The sequence below is a fragment of a genome, unplaced genomic scaffold, assembly GCF_019419815.1.
Source record: "Pyrus x bretschneideri cultivar Hongxiangsu unplaced genomic scaffold, Pyrus_bretschneideri_v1 Contig37, whole genome shotgun sequence".
Lineage (NCBI taxonomy): Eukaryota > Viridiplantae > Streptophyta > Magnoliopsida > Rosales > Rosaceae > Pyrus > Pyrus x bretschneideri.
The window spans coordinates 3,754,198-3,775,410 of record NW_025999690.1 but is presented as its reverse complement, the minus strand read 5'-3'; the positions used below and the strand labels follow the sequence as shown (position 1 = coordinate 3,775,410).

Genomic DNA, 21,213 nt, shown 5'->3' with positions numbered 1-21,213 from the left:
CTAGTTGTCTTAAACACCAGAAAAATTAAATCAATTGGGCCACTCTTGATATTTTAAGGATAAAATTTCTTGTGTAAAGAGTCATTCCTCCTTATATGATGCGTAACATTCTCGTATTTTATAAACATTATATTCGGAATCAATGATTTTCTTTATCACCCTAAAGATCATCTATAGAAGAATAAACAATTTGGATTATGACGTTTGTATGTGAAATGATATCATGCCATTATGTAAGGTAGATTGTTGCTACATCCAAAGATAATGACTGTTGAGATGCAATGAATGGTGAAATCAACTTGGATAGTAAATTGACTAAAAAGCTCTATGCATGACATCATATGGCTTAAATTGAAAAAATTTACCTCGATTATTTTCAATTTTTCTTCTACTTAGCTTGATCTCATTTATTGACATGATTGATTATTTAGGAATATAGTGCCTCCTTGGAGCTTTCGTTGCCCACGATATGATACTTGAAATCTAAAATCGAAGCGATTAACCAATATGAGACCAGAAACCAAAAGACTAAGCTCCAATCAATCACATAAACAAATGACACCAAAGCTGAAGAAAATCGAGTAGAAGTATAACTATGTCAACGAGTCTCGTCTTTAACAAAGTTGGATTACAACAGTAGTTTTAGAATCTACAGTTCCATCCACGTCTCTGTAGAATATTGTTTTAATTGATGTTCTTACAATAGAAAAATGATTCCCGCACAATCTATTTCTCCTTTTGCGCACCTCTGTTTGTTTATGTCCATGGTTCTCTCTGATTTATTCAATCCAGAGGCCGGAAAATATACGGGGTGTTGCGGGGCGAATCATCACTTAAATAAATTAGAGCATCGAATGGAGTTTATCACTTTCTGTTCTGACATGGCTCCTGGTAATATCCCTAATTCTAGGACAGCCAGAAAGGGCCATTGTGAGCTCAAACTCATCCTTCAACATTTTGATCACCCGCTGAACTCCCTGTTTTCCGTTTGCTGCTAGGCCATAGACAACAGGCCTTCCAACCTGCAGCAACATTGTATCAATAAGAAAGGCCACACAAATAGTAGAAGCAGTTTAGGAGTTCATATATGCAGTGTGGTCGATATGATTCTTACAAGGACAGCTTGTGCACCGAGGGCCAGCGCCTTGAACACATCTGTTCCTCGCCGTATTCCTCCATCAAAAAGAACAGGAATTTTTCCTCCAACAGCATGAACTACCTGAATACATTGTGGATATAAATGTTATGCCGTTTTTGTGTCTCACAAGTTACACCAGTAAAAGTGATGAAGTAGAGAGAGAGTTGCACCTCTTCCAGGACAGAAATAGTGGCAGGAGTATAATCGAGTTGACGCGCTCCATGGTTGGAGACAACAATCCCAGCAACACCTACCTCCATAGCCTTTCTTGCTGAAATGTAAAACAGCCACCATTCAGAATCAGACGGTACAATGTATCTCAACGCTGAATATTATGACTTAGCTGTAACAGAACTTGAGAATTTTGCTACAGATTTTACTAAATGTTCAAGAATTTTGCTTTAAATTCCTGGAGAAGTTAGCATTTTCTAGACCTGTTGCCAAATTGATTTCCGTTTATGAGTATAATATTTACATATAGTAAGATTAGAAGATCTCAAGATATGAAGCCTTTATCAGTTGATATCTTACCATCTTCATGAGTGAGAACCCCCTTGATTAGAATTGGCAAGTTTGTAATAGATTTCAGCCACTCTATGTCCTGCACACGTAATCAATGCGATAACTAAGCATTCAAGAATAAAGAAACCACAGAGCACACCGGAAATAAAAAGTTCTCTAACAGTTTGTCTACATGCATATGAAAACGCAATCAGAGAGTCTACTGAGTTATACCTCCCAGCACAGAGAAGCATCAAAGGTCCCTTGGCAAAAGCTTCCAAGTTTGACCCTTCATCCTGCAGAGAAAGTGTCATGTGTATGGATAAAACGAACCTTTCACTTAGATTATACAGCTGACTAACATTGCACATTTGGACTAAGGTTTTCAGAAATAAACCATTCCACTCACACTGTCTACTTCAGTTGATATAAGGCCTTCAAAATTCCTCAACCGAGGCGCTACCATTCTGCGGCAGTTATCACAGTCATGTTTTAATCAAGAGTACTATACAGTTAAGAAAACAACATTTGACATGATGTTACACAGAAGAGTTTCTTTCCTATTATACTTCACAGAACATATTGCAAAACATGGAGAAGCAACCACAGAAAAATAGGGGATGAGATTAACTTATTCTTTATGTCTGCCTCTCTTCGACCAAGTCTGGGAGTATCAGCGGTTAGGACAATAGCCTTGTATCCATTTTTTTCAGCTCTGCGAACTATCTGAGCTGAGATATCTCGTCTTTTGTAAACCTGTTCGAACAAGGGTACATTTGATAGGTTGAGCCCTGTTAGGCAGGATAAGAGTTGAAAACTGGAAGTACGAGGGAATATTGCTGTCAAGAAAAATTTGACTTGGAAAATTAAAATGAACTCAAGAGAGGGTAAATACATATATTTGAAAGAACCGAACAGCGTTGCAGCTTGAAGCAACCTCCTCCACAGTGCAGGTGGACATGTAGGACAAAATCTACAAAGAAAAATACCACAACTCAAATACCAAACAACGCATGCTGCTTTAGCAGTTGCAATGCATGTCATAACTTATACGGATACCATTATGGTGTTACACGCAGCTGCTGCTCTAGCAGTTGCAACCTCTCCTACATTGAATATAAAGAGCAGGTAAAAATTAGTGTCTTATAGACTTAAACCAATCTCAGCGGAGAAATCTTGGAAGACAACTCAGATTTTAGACCTTCGGGGTGGGCCAATTGATGCATGGCAGTAGGAGCAAGCATTATAGGTGCTGAGATTTTGTAACCCAATATGGTAGTTGACATATCTACTCTGCTAACATCGACAAGAATTCTAGGCCGCAACCTGGAACAAAGACACAGGACTCACTAATGTAATTACACCATATGTTCGAGCATTTAGCAGTAGAATTAAACATTTACGTGATTCTGCGAAATGCTTCAACGTTCTCTTTTAGCGTGTGCTGGTCCTCAGCTCCCCCAGTGTAGTAATCATAGTACATTTTCGGAAGGGCTTGCCTAGCCAATTCTTGGTACTCATTCACATTGACGGGTTCGGATGCCATTTATCCTGAAAACATAAACATTAACCACTTCTAGCTTTCGAGTTTTCGAGCAATCTATCCTAGATCATACCATGTAATCACTGAAAATCTATCCTAGATGATGCTATATAATCACTTGGAATCTCAAAGTTTGATGAAAACATATATGAATATGATGGCAATACAATCTGCAATTCATAAACTCATGAATTTTATATTTTCCTGCCTGAAATTTGAAAAATATTTGCAGAACAACATGAAATTTCACAAGCAATTAAGGGAGTTTCTTCAAATCCATTAGAAAAAGAAAGCATGATGATCCGTCCACTCCCAAAAAAAAAAAAGAAAAGGAAAAAAGCTACAGACTTACCTGTGAGTTGAAACTTGCAAAACCCTAATTTGTCGCTGACCAAGTTCTTTGTTGAATTTTGGATTGAGTAGTTCAGCTTTTGGGACTGAGTGAAAAATTGATCTATATTTTTATTTGATGTTTTTGTCCGTTTCTGGGAATATTATTATTCATGATGCATGCAGGGCTCGGAATTGTTGGCCTGGAGCTTTGGCAGTACCTTGGTTTTTTTTTTTTTGTTAATAATTAAAAGCGCTTACGACAATGTTTAATAGAGGAAATAAAAAAAAAAAAAAAAAATTACTTCTAGCAGAAATCCTTACGAGTAGAAGAGATTCCTACTTGACAGACCGTTAACTAACTTGAGCAATAGAGAGGTTTGAGTTGTTATGAGGAAACACCTTGGTACTGACCCACTTCTCTTCCCTCACTTTCATTTCATGAGAAAACTTGCATCTGTCTCCATAGACACATCGACCCTGAGCATAATGTCGGCTACATCTGCTTTGGCCCTGGTGGATGTGATAATGCGATAGTGCCACAAGTAACGTTTGTATACTGAACGCTGCATATCATATTTCGCGAGGTGAAACCGTAAGTTTTCACCAACTCTAAATCAGATAAGACGTAATTTTCACTTTGGGTCAATTAGCCAAATGCTCTCATCAAAACCTGTTAAAATTTTCAGGACATGATGCTTTGTGGCGGATCGGAAGCAGCAATTATCCCCATCGGCATAGCACTTGTCATTTCTCATACCTAATGTACATTTTACAATCTCCGCAGTGTGTGAACTTAATTGAGTTTCATGTATCATTAAACTGCAGCCTTGGGAGGTTTTTTTGGTGTGCAAGGTGCTGTCACGAGGAATAGTGAACCAACCAAAGCTTCATGCCCTTGGGATATTGTAATGCATCTGCCATTAGCCCCATATTAAGATTTTCATCTCTCACATCTTCTTTAGTATGCATGATCCCCTTCTATTTGAAGTCCTAACTTGAAATGTAAATGGCTATTTGAAAAGAATCTCGACGGACTTGTCATTGGAGAAGGATCTGGGGTCAATTTCTGCACTTTCTCGATTGATCATCAAAGTTTGTACTATTTATGGCTCAAACCCTCTTCTTCCCTTCTCATAAAAGTTACAGAGAAGAGGAGTGAATCTACATCGAGTTCCTTGGTGGAAGCGTCACTGGTTATGCATATTACATGACTGCGGTTCATCCCGATAGCATATATTTCAACCACCTGAGTTTATCCATGCAGGACGTGAGAAAGGACGTGCATCAGTATTGTATTGATATGTTGTCGAAAATGTATTGATCGTGTGCTCATCAGCCTTCGCTTTATGTGTCAAAAATCAGTGACAGGAGTTGCTCTTGGCTCAATCTGGTGTCAGCAGAGAAGATGTAAACTACATAAACGCATATGCTACATCAACACCGACGGGTGATCTGAAAGAATATTGCGCTCTAATCCGCTGTCTTAGGAAGAATCCGGAGGTAAATAAAAACGTCTTCCTAGTCACTTAAATTATGAGATGACTCTGTGCTGAAAAACTATGATCTGATTATTGCAGCTAACAGTGAACTCCACAAAATCCATGATTGATCACCTTTTGGGAGCCTCAGGTGCTGGGAAAATTTTTAGGTGTACCGGGTACACCAAATTTTTTTGGTGTACCCTCACTCATTAGAATTTTTTTGGTGTACAAAAAGTGAGGGTGCACCAAATTTTTTTGGTGCACCCTCACCATTATGAGTGAGGGTACACCAAATTTTTTTGGTGTGCCGGGTACACCGAAAAATCCCTCCAGGTGCTGTGGAAGCTGTTGGAACAATCAAGGTCAGTCAGCCTCAAGTTTTAATTTCGTGACAGTCTCCACTTTGTTGGACGAGGTCATGAGTTCAATTATCATGGACGACAATTGATGAATACAAAAAAAAGGTACAACTAGTTTTTTTTTTTTTGGCTTGCAAAAAAGATTTAAAGAGGAGATTCATTATAATCAAATCTTGACAATGTAGGTTATGCAGACGGGATGTATCCATCAGAACATCAATCTCGAAAATCCAGACGAAAGCGTGGTATGCATCTCTAGTCGTTTGCAAACGAATTTTACGTTTTCACAAAATATTTTCAATGCATTTTCTTTTTCTAATATATGCATATACTGAATATGATGAGCAAGACATGAATGTGTTTGTTGGACCAAACAAGTTGTACTCTCTAACTCATTTGGTCAAAATCCATCATCCCATATAATTTTGCAAGATATTGGCCAAAATCCACTAATGTGAAGACAGATCTGTGTTTCCGATTGTTATACCATTTTTATTAAAAATAAAATCCTTGTAATTTATTTACTTTTAGTAAAAGTTTGTTGATTGTGAACGACATTTTCTAACTTTTCTTTGTTAATTCAAGTGATACTGGAGGAACGAGAAATTATGCTCAAGGCCTTGTGTGCACGGGTGAATGCTTTTAACCGAGCTTCAAATCCCCAACCCTTTGTGGAGCAATAGAGCCGTCTGAGCTGATTTGGTCTTATAAATTGGTCTTCTGCACAAGTTTGATTGGTTTGTTGCAATTTATTATTTGACACGATTCGAGTCATCACCAAAGCACTTACCAGTTTTGCGGAAGCTCATTTACCCATGGCTCACCAGTGAAAAGTGGCAACCTACACAACGGAATGTATTGATCTCGTCGATCTTGTAGTGCAAGAATCATAAACGGTAAGACTGATTGACAGAATACGCCGGACAAAGGCGCTTCTGTCGATAGGAACTGACCGACCCTTCTCTTAAAACGCCACAAATAATGTTAACAATGTATATATAAAACAGCAAAATCTATTCCCTTTTAATTGGTAGTATGACAACTGATAAGATCCCACGACTCAATTTGTTCTTTTGAGGGGTCTCTCTTTCATAAGGGTGGATATGTCCCCATAAGCAGAGGTTCTTACAGAATTAATTTTCTCAATCAAACTCCGCGTGACCAACAAAAGTAACCCCAAAACATCATTTAAATCTTTCATGAGGATAAGGCAGCCAATCTGAAGTTCCCAAGTCTGAAATAGAATGGAAGCAGTCCACCGCAACAAACAGAAGCCCGTCAAAATCGTCACAAATTCAGAACATAGATGAGGTAGTTTGATCACCAGAGCTTTGTTTTGACCCAGAAAAGGAGGAAAACCACTCCAAGCACAATGGCAATAGGTGCATACTTTCGGATCAGAGCCTACAATTAAGACGTGTGAAATGATAAAGTAGTAAGTTTCAGCTACATACTACTCGGAAAAATAAAAGTTCACATATGATCTAATTCTTTGACAGAAACAGCTTCAATCAAGAGTACTCATGCAGATTGGGGAAGGCAACATAATTGTATTATTCCTAATTCAAACAAAAATGGCTATTCAGACCTATTTCGTACACAGAAAAAAGAAAACCCCAATTATTATGGCTTAGTAATAGCACCAGCATACAGCACCATCAGCAACAGCTAACAGAAGTTTACAAGCCCAGCAGCATGAATAAATAACAGCTTTTGAACGAGCATTCAAGTAAACAAAAGAAAGGTATCATGTAAATGCCGCCACCACAGCTGCATTCATACTCAACACAGGACACTACAACTTGATTGAATTTGAGACATACGGAAGATGTCCCATCCAAAGGTATGATAATGGAAATGATTAGATGCTACATTATTCAAACATGTACCAAGGACAGGGTGTGCAGGGAAATCATATGATATGTAATGTTTGGGAAGTCCACATAGTATTAGTTTAGATGATTGCCCATCACAGCTAGTAAGATAAGACTAACCTGTCGATTCAAATCTCTTGCTTTATCAGCATACACACGAGATTCTGATGTTAAACGGCTGGACATTTGACTAACCTCTGTAAAATGAAATTCCGGAGGAAAATTATCACCCATCCACACAAAAAAAAAAAACTTCCATCTAGAAGCAAAAAGAGACTTACGATCCAACTTTTCACCAACACCAAGCACTTCCTGAACATTGCGAGTCATTATTTGGTGGACTTCATAGAGCTCATCATTCAACTTTGCAATATTCCTCTGAGTGTGAGTGTCCTGGTACAATTTCTTTGTTTTCTGTATGAATGTATCTTTTAAACACAAAATGTGGAAGGAAATCAAACACAGCTAAAGAAGAACCAAAATGTAGACAATAAGTACAAAATTCTACTTAACATATGAGGGACAACAATTTCTGGCACAAGACCTACCAAATTTAATGAATGCATAAGGCCTTGCAGCAGTTTCAATTTGGGTCCCGTTAACACGCTCAAATTCAGTTCTTGAGATCTTCAAGGTATTGGAAGGCAAGTTTCTTTGGATAGGCACGGTCGCACATTGTTAAGTAACACACACGTCCTTCGATGATATAGCTAAGAACAAAGGTCAAGGCAATAACAGTTGTATGCTCGTCCTCTAACGAGAAGAATGAATACATAGCATTCACTTTAAGTCATTGATAAGACAATTACTGAATGAGAAACTTAAATTTAATGACAACAGCAGGTACAGTGAAACTAACATATTATCTGCCAGTATTAGATTAAGCCAACAGATGTGCAACAAACCGCACACAGTTTATAAACACCATAAATCATAAAGACAAAAGTGACAAGGATACTGGAAAACAAAAGGTCCAGTTTCAACTGACATCCTTGAAGGCTCATTTTGGCCTCTTGACAAGTTCTTGAATAAAGCCTTGACTTGTTGTTTGTAGAATTCCGAGTCTTTTACATCACGGCCATCATCCAGTCCCTCTGCTAGTGGAAGACCATCAGTAACACGAGCAATCATTGTCAGCTTCACCATCTTCACTTCACAACTTCCCAGCAATGCGAAATTAACTGCCCCATGTCAAAATCATCAAATCCCAGATCCAGAATGACTTGAAAAATCCAAAAACTACCAAGACATACAACAATAATATACTCACATTGCTAGACAGCCTTACACGATATGCATTATCTTCCTACGAAAAGATCTACACCGATAAATAACTAGTCCACCCGATTTTCTGATAAGGTTAAACATGTAGACTTAGAAATTGGGTTCTATGCCAATACAGTTAAAACCCAAATCCCATGTTCAATATCTAACAAAATTAAATCTTAAAAGAAAGCCAAATTTTGCTTTATAATTAATTGTGTTTTTAGCTAGCAAAAATGATTCACGGGCTACCCAATTCTGTAATTCCAGCTGATCCATCACAAGGCATCAAAAATCAAACCCAAACCCTTTAACCATCTAAACCAATTTGCTAAAATATCCCTAAACTACAAATTTTACACAATTTGCTACAAGATCATAAAAGAAAATGCTGTGAAATCCAAAAATTGAAAAGAAAAAAAGAAACTTGATAGAGAATTTGGAAAACACAGAGCAAATACCCGTTTATAGCATTGATCTGAGGAACAGTGAGGACGATGGTGCAATCTGAGCGAGAAGAATTGAGAGAAGATGTGGAAGGGGAGTTTCGGGGACCAAACGGAGTAAATGAGGGTTGCGTTTCCGAGTTTAATCTACTATCCCTCTCTCTCTCTGCGTGCTATGGGTTGTACCTTGAAAGACCCAAGCCAAAGCCTGAAATTTCAAAGGTACAACATCTTACTGCAGGCGGCTGAACGGGCAAACCGGTAAATGGGCAAACGGGCAACCCGGAAAATGGACAAAAAGGGTAGTCTCTCCCACGTACTTATTTTTACTTCTCACACACATTCACAATATTTAGCTCTCGGATCGAATGAATTAAAGAAATACTAAAAAAAAATAAGGGTGTGTGAGGAAAAAATTGGTGTGTGAATAATACTATCCGCCCAAAAAATGTCCAAAATAAGGGAAAATGGCTTTAGCTTGTGACCCAAAGTCAGGCAACTGAGTGGGCCCAAGCCCACACAACAGGTCCATCGGGCGATTCTAGCCTGACCTCTTCCCTGATTTGTATCTAACATCAACATGGAGTCAGCCAAGTTATATATTTTTTTGCGTTAGGTGCAGGGACTACACGCGCAACTGAGAAGGGCGTGGGTGGACAAAAAAGTAGGGTGGAGGCTACATTTGCAAGTGCATTCATAATGGGGCGGCGTGGACCATTGGATTCTAACGGAACGAAACCTGAACCATTGGATTTCAATAGTAAAAATTTTTAAATTTAAACTCAACTGCTAGGACACATGGCGCTATATGGGCCATTAGATTTGTAAAGGCTATATCATCCAACAGTCTAAATTAGCCAACATATTTAGGTTAAAATTTTGAAAAAGGTGAATCTATTAGTTGTGCCCACATGGCACAATTTGAGCTTTTAGATTGCAAAAAAAAAAAAAATAATCCAACGACCCTTATAATTCAGTTAGACAAAAAAAAATTATAAATTATAAATTAAAAAAATTCTATAAATACCCAACCATCCTCTTCCATCCTATAAACATCTTAATATTTTCAAGTTTTTCCTACATAATCTATTAAAATCCATTGAAATTTGTCACTAAATATTTTTTATTTATTAAAATCCTCTAAAATTTAAATTTACTACACCCCGTTCATTTCTTCCAAAATTAACTGTAATCTTCTCGCCTTCACTTAGTACTACGATCTAGTGGTATTCCTCTTAACTTGTAAGTGAGAAGTCTTAGGTGGTTTCTGATAGTCAATGATTTAAAAGTGGATACTTGAGCAACATAGGTGCTTAAAACAAATCATAATTTGTTTGTGTTTTGATTTTGTAAAGCACGAAGATCTACAAATTCAAGGTTGAGATGGAAAACGGTTATTAATCCAGGGTTAGGTTTGTAGTTTGGATGCCTTAACTTTAGCTCCATTCCTTTGTTCATTTGGTGACATTTCATTTGTTTGGTTGGCTATTTTTGAATGGTGTTTGATCTCATCGCAGCATGCCTAAAAAAGTGATTGACAAACCCATGATCAATGGATTTGAGTTGATTGACTGACTTTTGTACACGCTGGTCATGCAAACAGCAGGCTAGAGGTGGAACTCGTGGGACATTTTGTAGTGACTCATCTGGAAACAATGAGTTTTGGTCCAACAGTGAAATGGAAAGTTCCTATCAAGTGCCACTAAGTACCTTATGATATCATTCTGAGCATAAGTCTGACACTAGTTTTGCACATCGGCAGGAATGACATCCATCTGGAAGAAAAGATATGCATTCTTATGAGTCTGAAGAAGGGTGGACGTAGGTCAGTTAAGTCCAGGGGTGTTAACTCAAAAGATTCAAAGTGCTCAGTTGCCTTAGATTCAAGCTATGGTGGACATTCTCCTTCAATTTGTAATCTAGAGTCATTATGGGAATTTGCATATGGAGGTAGAGAGAATGCAAATAGAGTAACCCCAAGTGAGATGACAGGAAAAAGTGTGACTCTGTCCTACAAGTTTGAGGCCCACCGTGTGCCTTTCCCTACTAACTGTCCTGTAAATGCAACCAATGATGGGAGGCAGAGCTTTAGCTTTCTAAATGCTCGACTTTTGATTTATGCCCTACTAAAGAAAGGGGTTTTGTTACTCTAAAGGCTCCTTTGCTAACACAATAGAGAAATGCGGGATGAAATGAAGCGCTCAATGGAATAGAAAAGTAGAAGTGTATTGCAAGCTGGAATGGTTCCGTTAAAAAATTTCCTTTCCCTATGTGACCAGGTGCTTCTTTGTGTTCTTTAATAACTAGATTATGTGATTAATATTTGTTTTAAAATCATTTTCTGTGATAGCTGTGTCGACCTTGAGCCTTCATTGTTGAAGCAATGAAGCTTTAGGAGGAGCTTTCTTTTCCATGTGGATTACCATTACAACAAAACTATTGCTGTCTTCATATTTTACTGATCTAAATATGTGAATGGTATATGAAATCGTACAGTAAGTTGATTAATTAAGAGATTTTCAGTTTTTTGTTTTTTTTTTCTAGATCAAAATAGTCAAGCTATGCCGAGACTTGGGTTTGGGTCTTGGAGGTTTCTACCAACCTGGTTACCGCAATGGAGCAAAGCTGAATTTGGAGATGATATGCCTTGGTAAGAATGGGAACCTTGAGACGAGTCAATGTGGAGATTATCGACATGTTGATGGTGCCAAACCACCAAAGATTCCTGTTATTCAATTGGTTGAAAATGCAATCAGGGAGTTCCATTCCTTTATTAGGAAAAACTCTAAAGTTAGCACTGCTTAAGGCTTACTTCCATGGATGACCCCAGACATATGTCTTGTGAACTTTCATAAAACTTTGTTAAGCATTACATTTGTGACCACTAGCCATCGAACCATCCATTAACCATTTTGGATGAACAGTCGCCACTTTTATGTGTGTGATAAAAGCAGTGGTCTTCACACTTTGTTTTATGGACTAAGCTGCATGACATTCATCCGCAGTAGCTGCACCATCTTATCTTTCAAATCATCTATAACCTAAATGCAACTATTCTTCAATTAGTCATTTCTGGATTGTTTAAAAGATCGAAGCAAACTTTCCTGTATTATTTTGTGAATCTTAAAATAAGTAAACCTTATGTTAAGTTCCACATTGGCTATACAAAAAGAGAAATAATAGTTTAAATATTCTAACTCCACTCCAACTAACCCCGAGGGTTTTTGTGATAAAACTCCACATATGATGGATTGAGCAAGTGGTAATTACCAAGTTGGGGACAATATCGGTGTTGTTAGAAGTAGGTATAGAAAACTTAGCTTGTAAGAAAACAAAAATGTAAGAAAATATCTTGATTTCATTTTAATGAATAATTTCAATGTGCATGTTGGTATATATATACGGATACAAATCTGATGAACTCTCTACCCTTAGCTAACTTAGTTAATTACAATCAAGTCCCTAACTAACAAAGATAGTTTGTTACAACTGTAACAAACTATTTTATAGAAGTACAAGTAATATTTGGGTTATTACACCCGTTCAAGCTAAGCTTGGATGCAGGAAATGTGCCAAGAGGAACCTTGGACTGAAGAAAACTAAATCTATGTTTAGAGATGGATTTTGTATAAATGTCAGCTACTTGATCTTGATTGCAGACAAAGAGAACTTTGACAAGATTAGCCAGGACAAGTTCCCAGATGTAATGGTCATCAATCTCAACATGATTGGTCCTGGCATGAAAAACAGGGTTGGAAGCAAGTGAAATTGCTGAGATGTTATCACACCATAGATAAAGGAAAACCAATATCACAAAATACTTTGCAGATCCATGTGATTTCAGTAACTATGTGAGCCAAAGATCTATACTCAGCCTCTGTGGATGATTGAGCAACAATGGATTGCTTTTTGGTATTCCAACTAATGAGATTTGGACCCAGAAAAACACAATAGCCACTGGTGGATCACCTATCAAATGTGTTGCCTGCTGAATTTACATTTGAGTATGCAGAGAGATGTAAGGATCCATTTTTAAACCATAAACCATGAGTAAGAATCCCTTTAAGAAATTTGAGAATTCTCTTTGTTGCTTGCATATGTTGTTTTCTTGGAGAATGCATGAATTGGCACACTTAAATAATAGCAAAAGAGAGATCAGGTCTTGTCCAAGTAAGATACTGAAGACCAATTGATCGATATTCAGTAGGTTTAGAAAGAAAATGACCATTGTGATCAAGCTTAGTGATACTAAGAGGAGTAGAGCAAGGTTTAGTACCTTTTATGTTTGTTTTGCCAAGAAGATCGAGTAAGTACTTGCTTTGATGTAAGAAGAGGCCAGCAGATGATCTTTGAACTTCTAAAGCCAAAAAGTAGTGAAATAGACCCAAATCCTTAATTGGAAACACTTGACTAAATTGAGTGATGAATTTTTGATAGAGATTTGTATCTAGTCCTGTGACTAAAATATCATCCACATAAACCAATACTATTACAAGAACTTGTGCTTAAAAAAAAGAAAAAAAAAAGCATCTGAGGTTGGTTGCTGAAATCCAAAACTATGCAAGGCTTGAAACAATTTGTCAAACCAAGCCCTTGGGGCTTGTTTTAAGCCATACAATGGCTTTCTCAACTTGCAGACATGATTGGGTAAGGTTGAATCAACAAAGCTAGAAGGCTGGTGCATAAAGACATCTTCCTTTAAGTCTCCATGAAGAAAAACGTTACTAACATCTAATTGATTGAGAAACCAATCAAATTGAATAACTAAGGACAATAGAATTTAAATTGTGACTGGCTTTGCAACAGGGCTGAAAGTCTCTTGATAATCAATACCTTTTTGTTGGTGAAATCCCTTAGCTACTAAACAACCTTTATATCTATCCACTGTGCCATCAGGCTTTCTTGTGATTCGAAATACCTATTTACACCCAACCACATTTTGAGAGGAAGAATAAGGTACCAAAGACCAAGTGCATGTAAGTTGAAGAGCATTGAACTCCTCTTGCATGACTAATCTCCAATGTTCATATTTTGCAGCTTGTAAATAAGTAGTAGGAACATAATCAGTAGAATCAGATAATGGATTCTTTGTTGCAAAATAAGCTTTAGGCTTGAAAATACCCGTCTTGGACCTTGTAACCATAAGATGAGTATTGGCAACTGAAATGGGATACGTGATTGGCATTGAAGATTGCACTTGAGTACTAGAGAATGTACTTGAGATTGCATTAGAGATTGCATTTGAGATTGCAATTGAGATTGCACTAGAGAGTGCTCTTGAGATTGCACTGAAGATGGTACTATGGTTGATGGGGAAGATGACAGTCTTATAGTTGACATTCTTGGAGATGTCACAGAGAAATGCGTATCAAAAGGAGTTGCATTGTAAGGAGTGAATGAAGAGGTTGTTTCTATTGGAGCTATAAAAGTGTGAAATAGATAAGTAAACTCATCGAACTTCATATGTCTTAAAATATAAACTCTATGAGTGACATGATCAAGGCATTGATATCCTTTGTGTTGTAGACTGTATCCCAAGAAAACACAGCATTTACTTTTACCATCTAGCTTGGATGAAACATATGGTTTCAGCCATGGAAAGTAGTTGCAACCAAAAGTCTTGAGCTTTGAATAATCTGGAAAGGTTTTGAAGAGAAGTTCCCATAGACAAGTAGTCAATCCAGAAATAGGTAGTCTGTTGATGAGATAAATGGCAGTAAAGAATGCTTCAACCCCATGTACATGTGGAACATGAGAAGAAACCAATAAAGTTCTTGTAGTTTCAACCAAATGTCTGTGTTTTCTCCCAGGACAACCATTTTGCTCAGGGGTATGTGGGCAACTAAGTTGATGAGAGATGCCATTTGACTTAAGAAAGAAAGTAAACAAGGTACTTGTAAATTCACCCCCTAAGTCGAATCTCAAACACTTTATTTTATTTCCAATAGAAGTTTCTACATAGGTTATGAATACAATAAATATAGAGTACACATCATATTTCACTTTTAGAGGAAAGAACCAAGTGTACTTACTAAAATCATCCATAATTATCAAATAGTATTTGTAACCAGACACAGAAACAATTGGAGCTGGGCCTCATACATCATAGTGTAACATACTCAAACTACTAGTTGATATTGAGCAAGAAACAAAAAAAAGGCAACTTGTGATTCTTGGCAATAACACAATCTGAGCAGAAGAAGTCAATTGAATGTTTTCCTTGTAATGCAAGTTTATTACTAGATATAAGTCTACAAAAAATAGAAGATGAAGGATGTCATAGCCGATTATGCCATACTTTGACAAGAGTTGTTATACTAACAAGAGCATGATTGAGCATTTGAGGAGGACTTTGCGTACTAGAAATACCTTGGATTTGATAGAAGCCATCTCTAACTCGGCCCAGCAAAAGCATCTTCCCCATAGAATGATCTTTTATACACATGATCCATTGGAAGTTAAAGTCAATAAACAATAATTGTCCTTAAGGAATTGATAGACAGGTAATAAATTGTGTTTCATTTAAGGAAGGAATTGATAGATAGGAAATAAATTGTGTTTCATTTAAGGAACATGTGAAACATTGTTCAACTTAAATGAAGAAGAAGCAGTGTTTAAGGAATAAGAACCAGTGTGTTGGATTGACAAACCTTTACCATCGCCAATGTAGACTTTATCTTAACCAATGTATGGAGTAGGAAAGGATATATGAGAAATATAATTAGTGATATGCGATATTGCTCCAGAGTCAAGAATCCATGAGGGAGGTGGCTTCGAGGCATAGTGAGTGTACATAGCAGCAAGTTTAGTTGGTGGAACTCTGCCAAAGATGTTAGGATTCATGCAATCATATCAGTCAATGGCTTCATCACTAGTAGAGCCACATATTTGACAAGTAATACAAGAGCTAGAGGAGCCTTGAGAACGAAAGCCCTGAGAATTAGACTTGTTGAAACCAGAGTTGTATTGGTTGCCTTAATTATTGCCATTAAAATTCTGATTGCCATGACTGTTGGAAAATCATGGAAATCGAGGCATAGTGAGTGTACATAGTAGCAAGTTTAGTTGGTGGAACTCTGCCAAAGATGTTAGGATTCATGCGATCATATCAGTCAATGGCTTCATCACTAGTAGAGCCACATATTTGACAAGTAATTCAAGAGCTAGAGGAGCCTTGAGAACGAAAGCCTTGAGAATTAGACTTGTTGAAACCAGAGTTGTATTGGTTGCCTCAATTATTGCCATTAAAATTCTGATTGCCATGATTGTTGGAAAATCGATTGTTACCACGCCCACGATTAGAGTTGTAGCGAAGGGATTGCTACAATGGCTGATTTTAAGCTGCATAGGCCTGAGATGGATGTGGGGAAGGAAGAAAAGGCAGCTAAGATTGAACATTAAAGGCTTGAAAAGGTTCAGTGACAGTTAATGAAATTATCTTTTGACAACGAGCCATTGATAATTCTTTGGTGAGGAGAAGACCATGAAGTTCATCTAAAGTCGTAGATGAGAGACAAAGATTGATCAAATTAATGAATGACTCAAATTCCTTAGGCAATCCATGAAGCGTTGCTGCAATTAGGTCACGATCAGACACAGAAGCTCCATCTGTAGTCAAAGAATCAAAAATCTTTTTGATTTGATACAGATAGTTAGAAATTGAGAGAGATCCTTTCTAAAGAGATTGAAGGCGAGAACAAAGTTGATGAATATGTTCATCAGAGACTCCTCTAAAACATTGTTATAGCTTAAGCCACAGTTCGCGAGACGATGAAACCTCAACCGTAAAGGGCATAATTTCTTCAGAGAGTGTTGGATTTAACTAAAACAAGAGGTTTTGATCCATAAGAATTTGGGAGAGGAGGAGACAAATCTGACTGAGATTCCATGAAATTGAGTAATCAGAGTGAAGAAATACATACAATCAATGAGAAAATATGAATTCAAAGATGAATTCTGGCAAGAATTTGATGAACAACGAAGCGGAAAAAGGATCGAGATGTCAACGAGCCATGAAGTGGTTGGCGAGTGATACCATAAAGAAAACTTAGCTTGTAAGAAAACACAAATGTAAGAAAATATCTTGATTTCATTTTAATAAATAATTTCGATGTACATGTCACTATATATACAAATACAAATCTGATGACCTTTCTACCCTTAGCTAACTTAGCTAATTACAATCAAGTTCTTAACTAACACATATAGTTTGTTACAAGCTGTAACAAACTATTTTATAGTAGTACAACTAATATTTGGCTTATTAGTGGACCATTCAGTCCGTCTCTTTGATAATTCTACATGGTATTAGAGTCAGGGAGCGTACGTGATGGGTGTGTCCCTAGGGATGACAATGGTTCGGTTTGTGGACGAAAATGCTATATCCATCCCTATTACCACGAAAATTAACCATATCCATAACCGCAAATTAACCATCGGGTATTATCCATAACCATACCCACCGGTTAACGGATTTCTCATCAGTTCACAAGTATATCCATTTTCGTCAATACAAAAAATATATGCATTCAGTTGAGACATTATAAGTTAGTAGATATTAATTTTGTCATTAAACATTTGATGTATAAAATGATCCAATCAATGAATCTTGTTGAGTATAAAAATTAAAACACTGATGATGTTGGCTTGTCTTTGATATCTCTCATAAGCACCATTGAGTTCGCATTGATTTTGATTCAAAACTTTACTTTCCTACAAAATGCAATTTTTGTATTCTCAAGGTAATGGTTTGGTAAATAATGGATATACAAATATATATATATATATATTTATATATTATATAAAAATTATATTATTTACTAATCGGGTCGGATTCGGTTACCCAAATCCATTTCATTTGGGCAGTTATCTACGATTATCGGGTTTAACGATTAGAATTGTCATCCCTATGTGTTCCCTTGGCCCCGCACGATGATAGTGGGTCCCTTAGACCTGCGTGTAGGGTGAGTCCCTTTGGTTCCATATGGTTGCCGATGTGTGAACCTCCCACATGTGACCTACTAATTGGGTTCCACGTGAGGGGGCGTGTTGAGTCTCACATTGGCTATACAAAAAGAGAAACAACAGTTTAAATATCATAACCCCATTCCAACTAACACCAAGACCTTTTGTGATAAAACCCCACACCTGACGGAGTGTGCAGGTGATAAACCTGATGGATTGTGCACTTGATAATTACTAAGTTAGGGATAATATCAATGTCGTTGAAAGTGGGCCCTTCAGCCCGTCTCTCTATAATTCTACACCTTATTGTTCTGAACCTAAACAAGTGTGTGTGAACTTCTTGATAACATCTTTTGACCATGCCCTCCTGCAGGATCGTGATGAAAGTGAACAAAGTCTCCACAAACGTTTGACCGTTGTCTCCTTTTCCATCGGAGATTCTGCAGAATTCTTGTATGGTGGGCAAAGGGATGTTGACAGAGCAAATAAGGTTATACTGGAATCTGGAGATGTTCTGATATATGGTGGAAATCTTGTTAAACAAATAAGGAATATGATTGGAATCCTTGTGTAATTGTATATAATATTAGTATTGGAAGAATAAGCCGTCCTACAGCCGTCAAGCCGTCCTAGCTTGTCTCCTAGCCGTCCTAGCTTGTCACTAGCCGTCCTAACTTGTCACTAGCCGTCCTAGCTTGTCTCCTAGCCGTCCTAGCTTGTCTACTAGCCGTCCTACCTTGTCCTACCTACACATTTGTATCATGTATATATATCCTTGTAATCTTGTAGAGAAAGATAATGAAAAAAAATAAGCATTCTCTTCCATTTGCATTCTCTTTCATAAGCATTCTCTTCCATTTGCATTCTCTTCCATTTTTCCACATTCATGTATCAATAAAAAATATAATTTTTAGCCTACATACCTTTTTCTACATGGTATACAGAGCAGGTTTATAACCCTAACCCTAATTTTTTTTTCGGCAGCTTTCTCTGTCGTTCCCATGGCTGTTCGTGGCCCGTCCCGTCCCTCCTCTGCTCGTCCTCCCCTCCACTGCACCTACTGCAATTTTGATTATCATACCCGAGACACCTGCCATAAACTTCATGGCTATCCCGTTGGCCATCCCCTCCATGGCCAACCGTGGCGACCACCGCGCCGTGCCACTGCTTCCAGTTCTTCCCGCAGCCATGCACCTTCCAGTCCTCCCCAGCAGCCACGGTTTTCTGCTTCCCGGCCCCATAATTTCACCCAGGCCCCCGCCTCCTCTTCTACTCCAGCGACCCACCAAGTGCACGGGACCCAGCCCACTTTGCATGACTTGCAGCTTGCCATGCCTGACCTCTCTGCCCAGCAGCACTCCCGTGTTCTAGCTGCTCTACGTGACACCACCACCCCTCCTCAGGCCAATGTCGTGCTCACTACTGATTTTGCCCAAGGTTTGTTACCTGTCACCTCTCGTCATGGTCAATGGATTCTTGACAGTGGTGCTACGGATCATATTACTTCTTCTGCTTCATGTTTGGTTAATCGTTCTCCTTCACATTTGCCACCTGTTTCTTTGCCTAGTGGTGCTTCCGCTCCCATTACTTTTACCGGCACTCTTCCTTTAAATTCCTCAGTTACTTTGAAGGATGTTTTATGTGTCCCTAATTTCCGAGTGGACCTTTTATCGGTTGGTAAACTTACAGATGGATTATCCTGTTCCATAACCTTCTTTCCTTCTTGGTGTGTTTTGCAGGACTTGGTTTCGAAGGCGATGATTGGTGTGGGTAAGCGACGTGGCGATCTGTATTACCTTGTGGCCCTTACCTCTTCTCTCCCCACCCATCAACCTCTCTGCAACATCATTACCATCCCCTCCTCTCTCTGGCATAGGCGTCTTGGTCACCCCTCCTCCACTCGTTTGCAAGCTTTAGCATCTAGCTCTCTTAATTGCACTTTTGATTCTAGTCATATTTGTGATGTTTGTCCGTTGGCAAAACAAACTCGTCAACCTTTTCCTTTGAGTTCAATTTCATCAACTTTCCCTTTTGCTTTAATTCATTGTGATATTTGGGGCCCGAATCGTCAATCTTCTCTTTCTGGTGCTAATTATTTCTTATCCATTGTGGATGATTTTTCTCGCTTTACGTGGGTCTTCCTCATGAAACATAAATCCGACACTCAACAATTAATTAAGGATTTTTTTGCTTATGTCACTACCCAATTCCGCACTACCATCCAATGCATTCGTACTGACAATGGTGGTGAATTTTTATCTCTTCGTAGTTTTTTCTCTGATCATGGGGTGCTTTTACAAACTTCTTATGTTTATACCCCCCAACAAAATGGCGTTGTTGAAAGAAAACATCGTCATCTTCTTGAAACCGCTCGCGCCCTTCATTTTCAATCCCATCTTCCTATCAAGTTTTGGGGGGAATGTGTTCTTACCGCTACTTATCTCATCAATCGTCTCCCTACCCGTCTTCTCCATCATAAATCCCCATTTGAGGTTCTCTTTTCGAAAACCCCATCTTATGACCACTTCCGCGTCTTTGGTTGTCTGGCATATGCCACCTCTGTCACTCCCACCACCAAATTTTCCCCTCGGGCTCATCGTTGCATTTTCCTCGGTTATCCTCATGGACAAAAGGCCTATACCCTTTACGATCTCGACAATCACCGCATTTTCACTAGTCGAGACGTCATCTTTCACGAAAGTACTTTCCCTTATGCCATTTCTCACCCTCCTATCCTATCCTCTTCGCCTACCCTACCCATCCCACCCCCTCTGGACTTTACATATAACCCACCCCTTCCTGCCCCGACGCCTCACCCTCCTCCACCTTCCTCCCCTTCCACGCCTCCCACAGATTCCCTTGCTGCCCCATTACCCGTTCCTTCCCATGCCCCTGCCCTCTCAGCATCCCCTCCTTCCCCCCCCCCCCCCGCTACTTCCTTACCTTTCACCCTTTTACCCACGGACATCCCTACCCCCCCACTACCTACCAATCCTCCCCTTCCCCGCACCTCTTCCCGTGCCCATAAACCTCCATCCTATTTAAAAGACTACGTTTGCTTGCAGGTGATTCTACCATCCCACCCATCTTCGACTTCGCAACCCGGTTCTACACAAGGTACGCGATATCCACTTTGTAATTTTCTCTCTTATCACCGTTACTCTCCCCGGCATTTTTCTTACATTAACTCTGTCAGTCGGACTGTGGAGCCTTCCTCCTTTGCCGAGGCTGCCACTGACCCCAATTGGCAACGTGCTATGACTGAGGAGCTTCAAGCTTTACATGCTAATGGTACTTGGACTTTAACTTCC

The 21,213-nt window shown here is 38.6% G+C and overlaps 2 protein-coding genes across 2 annotated transcripts; both read right to left on the bottom strand.

The window, feature by feature from the left end:
• Positions 1 to 568: 568 nt before the first annotated feature.
• LOC103966866 (peroxisomal (S)-2-hydroxyacid oxidase GLO4) lies at positions 569 to 3,742 on the bottom strand. Its single transcript, XM_009380089.3, is given in 13 exon segments — positions 569 to 1,022; positions 1,115 to 1,219; positions 1,309 to 1,409; positions 1,670 to 1,739; positions 1,874 to 1,899; positions 1,902 to 1,935; positions 2,049 to 2,106; positions 2,271 to 2,395; positions 2,535 to 2,612; positions 2,699 to 2,745; positions 2,841 to 2,965; positions 3,043 to 3,190; positions 3,535 to 3,742. Coding segments are annotated over 12 exon segments (1,092 nt in total). The 5' UTR covers positions 3,186 to 3,190; positions 3,535 to 3,742; the 3' UTR covers positions 569 to 842.
• Positions 3,743 to 6,334: 2,592 nt separating this feature from the next.
• LOC103966865 (25.3 kDa vesicle transport protein) lies at positions 6,335 to 9,105 on the bottom strand. The gene is given in 8 exon segments (XM_009380087.3): positions 6,335 to 6,759; positions 7,350 to 7,426; positions 7,511 to 7,657; positions 7,778 to 7,844; positions 7,846 to 7,939; positions 8,188 to 8,410; positions 8,500 to 8,580; positions 8,954 to 9,105. Coding segments are annotated over 6 exon segments (657 nt in total). The 5' UTR covers positions 8,376 to 8,410; positions 8,500 to 8,580; positions 8,954 to 9,105; the 3' UTR covers positions 6,335 to 6,675.
• Between the last annotated feature and the right edge of the window lie 12,108 nt (positions 9,106 to 21,213).